Source organism: Clinocottus analis, unplaced genomic scaffold (assembly GCF_023055335.1).
Source record: "Clinocottus analis isolate CAN_PGR_092001 unplaced genomic scaffold, fCliAna1.0.p SCAF_6, whole genome shotgun sequence".
In the NCBI taxonomy this organism is placed as follows: Eukaryota; Metazoa; Chordata; class Actinopteri; order Perciformes; family Cottidae; genus Clinocottus; species Clinocottus analis.
In genome coordinates, this window is record NW_027176218.1 from 12,828,078 (window position 1) to 12,842,391 (window position 14,314).

The 14,314-nt window shown below is 38.7% G+C and overlaps 1 protein-coding gene across 1 annotated transcript; it reads right to left on the minus strand.

Annotated features, from left to right (window-relative positions):
- Nucleotides 1–4,306: 4,306 nt before the first annotated feature.
- Nucleotides 4,307–13,951, minus strand: LOC137804111 (ubiquitin-conjugating enzyme E2 H-like). The gene is made up of 7 exons (XM_068603132.1): nucleotides 13,650–13,951; nucleotides 10,228–10,304; nucleotides 10,033–10,107; nucleotides 9,896–9,935; nucleotides 9,527–9,579; nucleotides 7,120–7,248; nucleotides 4,307–6,380 (listed from the first exon to the last, which is right to left on the minus strand). Exons 1-7 carry the CDS (start codon nucleotides 13,700–13,702, stop codon nucleotides 6,256–6,258), a joined length of 552 nt encoding a protein of 183 aa, XP_068459233.1. The 5' UTR covers nucleotides 13,703–13,951; the 3' UTR covers nucleotides 4,307–6,255.
- Nucleotides 13,952–14,314: the final 363 nt, after the last annotated feature.

Sequence of the window (14,314 nt, forward strand, 5' to 3'; positions counted from 1 at the left end):
GCTGGGACATTTCTGGCCTTCCTGAGATCCCTCCTGATGCTGGTGGAGGAGCAGGTTTGCTGCTCAGATTGATTCTGGCTGTGGGGAATGATGTGCTAAGTGATTTTTGAGATGCTCCAAATGGGTCCCAAAGCAGGACTCATCTTCCCGTTTCCGGGTGAGATCAATAGAGTAAAAAGCTAGAGGGGGGAGAGAGAAAGAGAGAAAGAGAGAGCGAGAGAGAGAGAGAGCGAGAGAGAGAGAGAGAGAGAGAGAGAGAGAGAGAGAGAGAGAGAGAGAGAGAGAGAGATCCTGGAATTGCTGCATTAAATTGCTGCTTATATGTTGGTTGCTCTCTGACAGTCACAAGGAAAAGTATTACACACATCCTTCAATCAGGTATTTTCCCATTATAAAATGCTGCAGTGGTGGATAATAAAACTCTTTGAAATAAATGTTCAAATGAATTAAATCTTCAAACATTTACATTATGAAAATTAGTCTGATGATTCTAAGAGCAGCCAACGATATATAAACAACATAAATAGCTCTTTAATCTACACATAGATATTATAATAACAAGGGTACCAGGATCAGGATTATGCCACACATATTGCAGAGACCTGTGGATTGCTTTTAAACACCCAGTGATGATCTGACTCTTACCTTATAAAGATGATTCAATACCTTCAATTTGTAGAAAAATACATTTTGGTCAGAAAAAGATAAGAATATATATATTAGAAATGTAACAGAAAGCACCAATCAGTAGAGTATCTTCACGTCCAGACATCCTCGTATTCGCATCGAAGATGAGACAAATAGCCCGGTACTGAGCGGTGGTCTTCAGCTGGATGAACTGGGCCTGTGGAGGAGAACTGACTTCATTTTTGGTATTCTTCAGTCCGCTGGTCCACAGTCAACTCTCCATGTCTCTGTCCCTCACACAGCTTGTTTGGGCTGTATGGCAGGGGATTTTAGTAGACAGGTAATTAGTTGCTAAGCATCTTAACCCACTGGCGGTATAGTAATCCACGCAGCCCTCCTCTATCTCCTTCTGCTGCCTCTGAAGCAGGCCATACAGCGCGTTTCCTCTGCGCCTTTACGCACCGCGCTGCAGTGACCGTGATGAGGGTCGCTGGAAAACTGGTTGATTGGTAATTGAATGTTGCCCAAATTAGTTTTCTAGACTGACAACAAAATCAGGATCATCGTCATATAAAAATAAAGCAACAACAAACACCTTTAAAAAAAAATAAAAAAAAAGATTGATGCCAATAATAATGATGTAAATGCATCTTTAAAATTAATATAATTAAAAAATGTAGAACGTATACAAATGTAAACTCAGACAGTCATCCATCCGTTACATAATAAAACCCTGATCCAGACAGCATGACCTACCATCCACCGGGTGTGGCACCGTGCTGCAGCCAGACCTGAAGCTCCGCGCCGCTCGGTCTCATCCTTGCACGGTACTAAAAGTTTCTCCGGGCCTCCTCGTTATATACGGGCACCCAATGTCCCTGCAGGGCTCATTTACCGGCTGTCGGTGATTATTAGACAGATTGCAGGTGGAAAAAGAGGCATCATCCTTTCAGCTGATGTGAATCCGTCAGAGTGGGATAGGACAGGTTTTGGTTACGGCTCTTTCAAAGTTGATGCTGAAATCCACCCGCGCAGCCTTTGTCCTCTCCATACATTATGAAGGAGGCGCAGCCGGCCAGCAGCGTCTCGTCGCCCTTTGCACTGCGCTGCTGCTGCTGCTGCTGCTGCTGATGCTGCTGCTGCTGCTGCGTTACTCTGAAATAACTTCACCATCACTCATAGTTTAGATTCAAAACATGTTAAAAAAATGATGCCTCTGTTTTACTTCTGAAACTCATCATTACTCACGTTTCTCGATAAATATGCATCTGTTGATCTTCCATAAAAAGTACAGCTCCACAATAAAGTACAAAGAAAATATATTTACCTCAAGAGGCTGCATTTATAAACTGATGATCTGAGCTCCACAACAGAAAGGAAAATATGATGAATGAGGCTGAACGCATCTATCTATCTATCTATCTATCTATCTATCTATCTATCTATATATATATATATATATATATATATATATATATATATATATATATATATATATATATATATATATATATATATATAAAAGTGTTATTAATATATGAGCTGATTATCCAAGATTATTTATCATAAAAGTACTTCTTTTTTTTAGACTTCTAAGGTTTTCAGAGAAAATAAGGGCAATAGTCTAAAACCTACGAGTCGTTACCCTCTGGCCAAATTAAATGTTGATTGTGAAACAAGAAACCTGAATAAGCTCAGAGAGGCTGCATGGCCACACAACAATGAATATTTCATAAGATCATTATGAGCTTGTCTGATAGGAGCGTCATGCTCCAGCAAGGTGCAGGAGGACCAGTCCATTCAGTCCTTTACGTTTTTAATGGTTACCAGTAACCATTTGATAAGAGAAACCTCAGTTTAAAAGGAAGCCTTGGGCTCTTAGACAATAACGTGGGGAGAAAAACAGGAAAAGAAAGAAAATAGATGAAAAGATAGGCAGCAGGATTATGGTTTGTGATGAGGCAGTATGTCAAAATCATGACATGAAATGCCAGATATTTGACATACTCAATTTTATGTTTTATTTAACTTGACCATTTATTTGTATTTATATCATGAGGATACAACTATTTCTAAATAGTGCTATCTTGCTCGTTCAAAAGGCCTTTAACATGAAGCATGTGGGCCACAAATGCTCTCATTGTGGCTTTTCCTCCTGTGACATGTCAGAAGGCCCTTCAACAGGCATAAACAACCCTCTCTTACATACACAAGAAGACACAATGACAGCTGTATTAAAAACAGAAGATATGTAATATTTACCACACATGTATATTGTGATGTGATTTAATTTATCCGGCTCATTTCCAACATATATGTTTAACAAATTACGCACGCTCTTCAAAAAATGAATTAAAGAAACATAAAGGGGGTTATATTTAATAAATGAAAGAATAAACTTTTGTGAGTGGCCCTCCTCATGAAGACAGACTTCTAGTGGGACAGACGAGTGTGACTGCCACCTAGTGGACAGACGAGAAACAGTCGCTCAGTGTTAAAACATAACCATTTTGATAGTAAATATTCTGTCTGTGATTAGCCTCAAGTCCTGTGAGAATAAGCTTCAACAAATCAGACATTTCACATGTGAATTAAATCAAAATCATAAGAATAAAGAGTTTCATAGCAAAATAGTGACACTTTGTAGTTGTTTATTTCTTTCTTCAAGTTACAAGGGAAGCACATTTATTCATTTTTTTGCTTTTTAAAAAACAGGGTTATTTCGACTTGTTTCCTGGAGATAGGGCTTAAAAGACAAAAAATAAAAACATTCAAACACAATATAGGCATCAAATATATGTGTCTTATTAATAATAATAAAAAGCATAATACACTGATTATCCAGGCTGGACAGTGGTTTGTTTTTTGTTGCGAATGACAATTGGCTGTAGGATCATGTAGTCCTAAGATCTACACAAACACACACATCTGGTTATTGAGGCTAAATGGGGACATTTTAACTGGGCTGTTCAAAAATTGTGACATGCTAGTTTTACCAACCTATGTGCTAATTCTCAAATTAAGGTAAACCCTCTTGTAATAAAACCATGGAAGAGATCCTGATATGACTTTAATATATATATATATATATATATATATATATATATATATATATATATATATATATATATATATATATATATATATATATATATATATATATAGATCTATCTATATATAGATCTATCTATATATATATATATATATATATATAGATCTATCTATATATATATATATATATATATATATATATATATATATATAGATCTATCTATCTATATATATATATATATATATAGATCTATATATATATATATATATATATATATATATATATAGATCTATCTATAGATCTATATATATATATAGATCTATATATATATATAGATCTATATATATATATAGATCTATATATATATATAGATCTATATATATATATATATATATATATATATATATATATATATATATATATATATATATATAGATAGATCTATATATATATATATATATATATATATATAGATAGATAGATCTATATATATATATAGATCTATCTATATATAAATATATATATATATATATATATATAAATATATATAAATATATATATATATATATAAATATATAAATAAACGGGTTATCAGTTAACTTTGATTATAATCCATTTCTCTCGAAACAAGTAGAAATAGTCCATTTTAATGGTGATAAAGGACAATTCCGATTTTTTTGTTCCCTTCCAGAAATAACACATAATACAAATGTATCTGCAATGCAATGGATGCATATTACAAACATGTATCAAGCTTCAAGCCTGCTTTAAAACACATACCTGTGTACCATCATCAAATTAACAGGAAGGTAAACAAGGTAGACCAGGACTGAAGCCTTTAAACTGTCCTCTGAAAAAGAAACCCGTGCCAAAATGAAAGGGTGAACTAATCTGAAACTCTGTAGAGTTTGACACAGAGGACCAATATTAATTTATCTTCTCAATTAAACTGAAAACTGTTCATTCCCAAATCCTTTTTTGGGTGAGGGCGAAGGGGGGGGGGGGTAAGAAACTAAGCCTGGGGACACATCAGATTGTGGTTCCACCATTTTGGAAAACAGGCCATCAACAGCATGAAAAGACGTAAATGAGAGTGTTGAATGGCTGAAACAAAGAGCACTTCTGTCAGCGTAAATTATCTTTGATGCATTTGCATAAGAAGAGGGTGCAGGTGGAGCCGGGGTGCAACACGTCTTTTGAAGAGTCATCCCACAGACAAAGATGTATTAATCCTCCTCATCTTTACAGGACAATTAGTCATGGAACTACTGTGTTATATACGTATCAAACAATACATTATGATAGGATTCACCACCCGCAAAGAAAAACAACTAACTATTCCTACGCAAGTCAAACACCTATTATAGTTCAACACAAGCAATAGGCAAAGTTAATAAATTCAATTATTCAACAAGAACCTGGATAATCGCCACTGAACCTGCCCAGCTCACAGAGGCCCTGCACACAGGCACCCTCCCCATTTCTACAGCTCCACAAAGCGCTACACAACTTTACTTCTGTGTCATGCCATAATATACAAAGATACTCAGAGAATGACAAACACTTTCCTAAAACGGAGAGGAGGCGGAGATGGGTGTTTGAGAAAAGAGGCGTTGGTGTTGTGAGCCTTCTCTTGTAATTTCTGCTCAGGGGTCGGTACAACACAGGTTTTCAATACACCACATGATTCTCCCTGGATTACATTCATGCACACACACACACACACACACACACACACACACACACACACACACACACACACACACACACACACACACACACACACACACACACACACACACACACACACACACACACACTTAGATTCACACACATGCTGTGGTGTTGCCATGGTTTGATGCATTGGTTTTTTGATGGTGTGTGTGATGTGTCAGCAGGCTCGCACAGAGGGCAGTCCTGTCAGAGAGGCCTTCTGCAGCAACAGCAGTCTTTTACACGACGAACACGTTAACGCGCTGTGGCCTTTTGGTCTCCAGCTCATTGGACGTGATTATTGTAATGGCGACTCCTCGGGAGATGGGTGTAAAAAAAAAAAAAAGATTCACGGTGACACTTAAACACAAATGGGAATCCACGCTCTCAGCAGTTGAGACTGCTCAGAAACCGAGGGGTTAGGGTCATCCTGCAGTCCTCTGTCGGCGACGGAGAGATGCCCGATGAAGCAATAAAGTGTTTGATAAAGACAAGAAAATAAACTTGAGCGTGTGACGTCAGTCCTCCTTCGTCCTGCATTGGTCTCACTGCTCAGTTTGGACATGCATCGTGAAAGCCTTGAGTGAAGCCACCAAAGATCGTGGAAATGAATGATGCACTCCTTTCTGATCTAAACAGGCTTTCGGGGCAAAGAGGAGGGCGAAGAGGGCAGATGGTCATGAATTCCTAAGTAAGGGTTAATATTTTGCAATATCATACTGCAAATCCTTGTGTAGCAATAAAAATCCTTGTGTTGCTGTAAAAAAATTGTTCTTGTTTAAATATGAATATAGCACTGAGTTTATGCTCTTTAGGAAATGACTGTCTGTTGTGAGAGGAAGGGAACAGGACCGCCCCCTTCACTACAACTCCATGTCCTGAGCCTCGTCCTCCGAAAAGTCCGACATGGAGCTCTCGGAAGAGGAGTCGCCCCGTCTCTCCTCCTGCTCCTTTAGAGCCTCCTCTGTGGCGTACTTCTGGATGTACTCTGAAAAAGACACACAAGAGAGACATGTGTGAGAAACCCACCGGAACTGCTGCCATGGAAATACTTCATCTATGAAACTTTTATGTCAATAATGATCAGAAGCTCTAGAAATGCTAAGGGAGAGTTTGGACATCTGCATTTCCATGACTCCTGAGCAAAGAACAAAGAACCTGTGACACTAAGTGCATTTTCATTAACCTGTTTTTATGCACATTTGAATTTTGTTCATAATTTGTGAAGATAAAAAAAAGTTGTCCCAGTTTCCACATCACTTTCCACCATTTGAGGCCTGACTGGTGCTTTATTCATAACATCCTCTCGTTGAGCCCTCTCCTTCAACAAGGAGATGTACAGGACTCGAGAATTAGCACCAACGATCTTTTATCTTAAAAAACAATCTTCCTATATTTGCAGAACAGTAGTTGACGGAGAAACACACTAATTCCCATTTTCTTTTCCAGATTGTAGGTTGCGGTTGCAGCTGTGTTGCCTGTTCTATGAAATACACACTCTATTTGACTTGCAGAATATCAAGCAAGCCTGACATGTGACTATATTTGGACTTTAACAACTTGTGTTGAATCTACTTAGCTAAAGTAGCTCCTTGCAAAATCAAAGTTGCATTTTGGGACATCACAAGATGTTATATTCCCCAAATGCAGAAAAACTGAGGAAAAGCAAGGATACCCTACGCTAACACACACACACACATTTTCAGTGTTAAAGTCTTGTGTCCTACCTTTGATCTTGTGTTTATAATCCTCCGGTCGGTGCAGGTACATGGCAGCTGCGTCCCCGTTCAGGGGATCAATGGGGTTTGGGTAGGCGAGCAGCTGAGGGAGGAACGACTCAAAGATGTTGGTGAGGTCTGGTGGATATGGGGAGAAAAACTAGTCAGTACCGAGAGACACAAACTACAGAAAAATATCAGCAAGCTGGATGAGCTGACATCACTCCGAAACAGATCGTGTGAGTAGTTTCAACATGATCCACTAGAGGTCTCTCTCGTGATAAAATATTGAATTCAAACAGCAGTTTGGAAGAGTTGTCTTCTGGTCAGAAGTCATTCATCTCATTACTTGAAATTGTGAGTTAAAGGCAGAGCGTATTCTCAACTGTGCTGTATACATATACTTTATACTGTTGTGAAGAATAGAAACAGCTTGACCTCCAACAATGTCCACATAGTAGGCATTTTGAAATGAAGGTCACCCAAATTCTGGCAGCGCTGACGACGCAACACACTAACACACAAAAGTAAAAAGACATGCTAATATAACTCAAGTTCATGTGGCATTCTCAAGACTTTACCACTATCTTTATGTGTCTTGAGCTTGACGTATTTTGGTTTGTAGGCATCAAACAACTTTTTACATACATTAACTCGTACTGACTTATTGTATTTCTTAGGGATAATCCTCAATTAATATAATTGTTGAAACAACTGAAAACATGTATTATTATGATGTAACGGTTTAAATAACACTAACAAAATGATAAGTTTTGCTCCTTCAGTTGAGAGCTATTGACTACATTCTTTCATAAATCCAGGTGTTCAATCTGTTAGTCATCATAGTGTAAGATTATCATCTATGCTAACCGCACATTACACCGTCGTATCCCTACTAAACGGACAAATGCCGACAAGGTGTTTTCACATACGATCAAATAAACAAAGTTGTCCTCCTTCAGCTGAGATCAATCTCCTCTTGACACTGCTTGTCTTCGAAACACAGATGGTTAGACTATTTTTTTTTATAAAAATGAACCCTTTGCCATTAAGTTCCTTTTATTAAATATGTATGTATTGTTGAGAAAACTAATAATATGACTCATAGCTTGATCTCATGAACTATGACTTCAAATGCAAACCAGGGCAAATTGAATATACTGTAAGAGCCATTTTGTTATTTTGTTTTGTTAAACCTCCCACTACTTGGCGGCGTAGGCCCGTTGTCAATTAGGCAAAAAGGTCAATATGAATGAGGACGACCACCAGAGACCGGTGTTGATGTATTGGCAGGAGCAAACAGTTTTTGACCGTGTGATAATGAATGTTATGATTTGTTTTGGTCTTATTGTTTTGGAAAATGGATTATGACAGAGAATGTGGTGTCTGTCTTCTGTTCATGTTGGAAAATGTGCAATTGTAAGGAATAAATTGCCTTTATGTTGGAAATTGGACATTTTGTCGCTAACTGCTCGCATCTAAACGAAGCAAGCAGCAACCGTAGTGGTCATTTTTTTGGAAGGCAACGGGGTCGCTGCACACACGTTTGAAAGATTGTTACGTTCATGATAAACTTCTTTGTTGTTCACTTATAGCAGTGGTTCTCAAACTTTTTCTGTCATGCCTCACTTTGGAGGAAGCAAAATGTGCGGGCCCCACCGGCCCAACAACATTGTAAAAAAAATGATCCAACCCTTTGAGACTCCTCCATCTGTGCTTTTTTAATTATTAGATTAAAGAAAATTGATACCCCAAGTAAACCAGATGGCTCCATCAGACAAAAACTAAAAACACGAGCAATCACCTTTGTTCAGACATCGCAAATAAAGTTATATATCTGCAAAAACAATTTAGCAAAAAGATTACCAAGGAAGCCGGTTGGGTCCCTGTTTTCTCGCTATAGTTTCCTGTTGAAGTGTCCTTGAGCAAGACACTGAAGCCCCAGTGCTTCACAGCAGCACAAAGTTTCTTAATTACTAAGGATGGTAAAATGCAGAGTGACTAAACCATAATTCCCCCACTGTCGGATTGATGAAGGATTCTTTTTTTTTTTTAAAGAATCTGCATCTCACCCCTGCGCCCCACCTGTAATACCTGCGCGCCCCAGTAGAGGGTCGCGCCCCACAGTTTGAGAAACACTGACTTAAAGTGAGAAAAATGAATGTATTCACATTCTGTTCAAAGACCTCTCAGCCTCAGGACTTTTTTTTTATCTATCAGTACTCAGTACATGACCTCAACACAAGCAGCAGTTATCACTAAAGTGTAAGCCGATTAAACCGCCTGAAGCTGCGCTGTCAAGGTATAAGCTGCTCCTTTTGTGTGTTTTTTTATTGCCTATTACTGTCAGTTTAACCAAGTGACTAGTTAAACTCCATAAAGCCACCACGATGAGAGCTGTGGCTGTGTGACCTACCGTAAAGAGCTGTCCATGTCTGGTTGATGACATCTAAACACACGGTTCCTGACCTGAAAAAGATACAACACTGTGAGTACAACGTAATCGCTCAGCAGAGGTTGTTAAAGCAAAGCAGGTTGACCTGATGACCTGAACCAGAAATAAACATCAGCCTGTCCTCTGTAGCATGAATCATTTATTATATGCTAAACATGGGGATATGCTTGAGGCAGCAACATTTACAAGTATGAAATGATTTGCATGCGGCTCTGAGGTTGTTGCCATAAAAATAAATAAGTATGTGCCATGTGAACTAATTAATGAAGGAAATAAAGATATACTTCAATCACTGCAGAGTAATATCTAAAATACAGTGGGACCACTTACGCTTCATCAATGTTGGGATGAAAGATTTTATTCATGAATCCTGCAAACAAAGAAAAAACAGGTTTAGTCGCTGGAGAGCAATATTTTATATGAAAATGTCAAGGCTTCAAGACAACACTTGCAGAAATATTTTATACCTATTGAAGGAGACTTGAAGGGATATTTATCTGGTAGGTCAACTCGGACCTTCCAGACACCTCCTTCGTACGATGCTGGACAAAAACATGGATCGATACACTCATGATAACCATATATACTAACACAAGTAACACCAGAACACAGACTCGATGTTGATTAAATATACAGAAGACTGGTGAAATCTTTAAACTTACATCCAGGTGGTCCGTGAAACTTGACCACAAACTCGTTCAGTCCACTGAGGATGGTGACCTCATGCTTACTCTCAATGCTGACGTCTGGTTAAGGAAAAGGCTCATCCAAAACACATGTTCAACACAAATTTACCAAAAACAGGATGCTGTGTTTACATTTTCGTCTCTCTCTCTGGACTGGTAAGAGGTCAAACATAGGATCAATAATATGAGCCATGAAAGTGAGATCAATAATGCATTGTCCAACAAACTCAACCAACAAAACAACCTCACAAGATAAGAACTTAGTATTAAACATGAAGATAGTTGACAATGTTACAGTGGAAAAGTTAACAACCAACAACTAGACTGCAGATGATATTAATGACCACATCTTCTCTTTTTACACGGGAAGAGACAAAACGCCAGCTGTCCAACTGAAACTATTATTATACGAACACATTCGTAAACACACTCATGAAAGGCTCAGTGTCTTAATCATCAATGTGGTGCCCTCAGCCACCTTTGCTATGAAGGGGACTGATGGGAACTTGCATGTGTCTTGCAGGTAACTGCCGCTGGAGAAGATGGGAGGTGACTTGGGTGGAAAGGATGTGTCACAATCACAGTGTGAGGTGACGGAGAGAAATGTGAGACTGAGTCAGAAAGGCTGGGCGTATTCAGTCTGTGTGAGTCTGACACAATGACAGGTGGAGAAGGAAAAATAAACACAAAAGCCCCATAAGTGAAGTGTTCGTCATCCTGTCGTAAATCATTCTGTCACCTCTTTCCCAACAATCTAACCAAGGAAACACATGTCTGCTAATTTAGCCAAACTGTTGAAGCACAAATAACAACATTAAACAGCTTATTAAAGAAGAAGCTGTCAGTCCGCAGAAAAAGGTTTGCCAATCATTGAGCAAGAAGACAGAGTAGCTCTAATAGTGATCTTGGGCAATGGGTCCTAAAAAAAACTATATAGATGTAGACTTCTGCATTAAAAATGTAATTCTCTAATAATCGATTACTTTAAGGCTTTTTAATAGAAACCAAAGCATCTGCTCACTCAAGAGTAATGCAACTACAAAAGGAAAACCTTTGCACAATGATTTATGGGCACTCTCTTCAGCTACAAAGAGAAAAGTTGTTTTACCCAATCCATACATGTAGTTCTCGTGACGTTGCGTTTGTCATCTCTCATCCTGTCCTGTTGACATTCAAAAAGCTGTGTGGCGATAAATCTGATCTAGGTTGTGTGGACAGTAAAATAATCTGTACACAGGAATGGCAGCTCTGGCAGGCCAGACACAGCTGTGCTCTGTCACAGTGTTTCAATCTAACATATTTGATTGAAAGCCACAACATGACACTATGTATAGCATGTCATGCTTAACAGTGGTCCTATACTCAGGATTTGAAATCGCTGAAACAACACCCATAACAACAAGAAGTTTCAGATCCTAACATGATTTTCCTTGACGACTTCTATTCTTAGATTTCTCATCTATACGTGATAATGACAAAAACTGTATATGACAATTTAATGTCGTAAAAATGTATTATGTTATTATCGCCATGTTGCGCTGCCTCTACGACATATTCTCTAAAGTACATTAACCAATTTAAGAATATCATTTGATACCAGTTGAGCATTTTACATGTTAGAACCAGACCTGTATTAAAGCTCTTACTACTGGTCTCAACTGAGGGTTAACAACATTGTTATTCTATTGAAAAAAATATGTTAAATGACTAGTTATTCATATGTAAATGTTAAGAATACAATGAAGTGTTACATTATCATACCGACTCAGGGAGTCAATATATCAAATCTCATCAATCCCTACTAAATACATCTTTGGGTGTATTCGGTATCATTTTATGATAAAATTGTGTCTGTGTGATTAAGTCCAAGTCTAAAAAAATGTAATGTAAAACTCAAAATGTCGAACATCTTTAAAAAACTAAAAACTGGATTATTCAATCAAATCAAACCAAGGAAAATGTCAGAAAATTTTGAAAAAAAATTCATTACATAGGAGAGCCATGGTGAGGTCTTCGAAGGTGACCAAAAATTTAGATATTTAGTTTACAAAAAACGACAACTGAAAAAACAAGTAAATGTAGTTCTACCCAGTTCTGTTAACATGTTGTTGCGTAAGTACACTATATAGCACCGTCCCTGCCATGGACTGGATGTTCCCAGCACGATCCTTGCATGTGCCCTTTACAGCACGCTTGTTGTTCCTCGATCAGCTGTGTGTGAAGCCCCGCCCTCTACCATGTTCCGGATGGTAACAGGCGGACCAATCAGAGAGCAGCATCTAGCTGCAGGACAAAAACAAAACAATTCCGCTCACGCTGCCAGAAATCCTTTCACGCAAACTTCAGCTGATAACTGCGAATAATTAGAATTAATACACAAGCAAAATAAAACAAAAAACATAATGGGATATCAAGGCGTGTTGAGGAAAATGTGTAATTACAATGGCAATACAAATCCGTTCGCGTTTCTTTTTGTCTCCCTTTTTGGCATCGTTAAAATTCGATGTAAAATGATAATTTGGCTTCATATTCTTTATTTGTGGTAAACATGCGAACCGTGACGTATTCTCCGTGTAATCAAGTTAGTGTTTGTTTATCTACAATTAGCAAGATGTTTTTTTTTGCATTAAGGCAACACTTTAAAGAACACAAAGAGTCAACACATGGCTACTGTATTCTCGACAGTTAATTAACGTTAATGTCGTTAGCGTTAATGTTGTTAACGTTAGCCGTTGACTTAGTCAAAGATCGTCTCCATTACGTTGCATCGACTCTGCTGGTTCGCTCTTGGCGACAGCAGGCTAACGTTACACAGCTAGTTAGCTACATGTACGTTAACGTGACTAACTCGTGAACAAATAAACATGTCTCCCAAAGAAGCCCTTCCATATTGTAAAGTAGCTTTTGCCGATCCGTCCCATCGCGTTGTCAGTCCGCTTGGACCATAAATTGTTGGCTAACAAGCTAACTTATCGTGTTAGAGCTGCGGCTAACAGCGTTCAATGCTAACTATGGTTTCCAGCCGACGTTATGTTGCGACAGATCCCGTCTCTAAATCCAGATTGAGACAAACAAGAACAGCAGCGCTGCTGTACTAGCAAGCTAACGATGGCGAACAGGCGGATGAGTTCACACAAACAGCGTCAGTGCAACTTAGCCTCCTCGCTATTCCGCTAACTTAACAGCGAGCTAGCTGACGTTAGACACGTAGCGACCCGTTAATATCGAAGTGTTTATTTTGCGTTACACACTTCTAACACGATCTATTAATATCACACAGCGACGACAACAGAAGACACATCCTCACAGCAGCCATCGGGGACATATGCTGCGTTTAATCAACGATGACTAAACACAACCTTATTTCGGCTTGTTTTTTATGTTCAGAAAAAGGATACAGTTTCACCACGTCGGTATCCATTCGCCTCTTGCCCGGACTTGGAGACGACATTTTAGTATTCCTTTCAGAAGTAATCTAAAAATACTGCGGCGACGAGGCTACCTCAACCTTTCAACTTGAAAATACCTACAACCCCTCTGGACTGTATCAACGACCTTTCCACATCGTCCATAAACAAGATCCAAGCTGCAACATCGCCCACTTGTCCTCCTCTCAGTGGGTCCTTAGTGTCTCCCCGATCAGCTCTCCCTAGTTGTGTGCGTCCTGTCCTGAAGACTCTCTCTCTCTGCCAATGACATCAACCTACAGCGACCAGAAGCACGAGAGGAGGGGCTCGCTCTAGAAATACACTCCACAGAGCGCGAGGACGCTGCGAGTGGGTTCTTCATGACGGCGAATAAAAGGGCTTGGATCGTTCTCGCGAAGATGGAGGTCGATGTTTATATACGATATCATTTCTGACTTGTTTTGGAAGTGGGGCTGGTCAAATAGTGGTCACAGGTCCTATCTCATATGTATATATAACTGCGTGCCGTTCTACCATAGCCACATCTATGATGAATCAACTTATTGTAGGCTCGATGAAGCACTTTAGGCCAAAGTTGTGTTTTTTCGCAGGCACAGAGTCCAATATTTGATAGAACTAGTTAATGAATTTTTAAG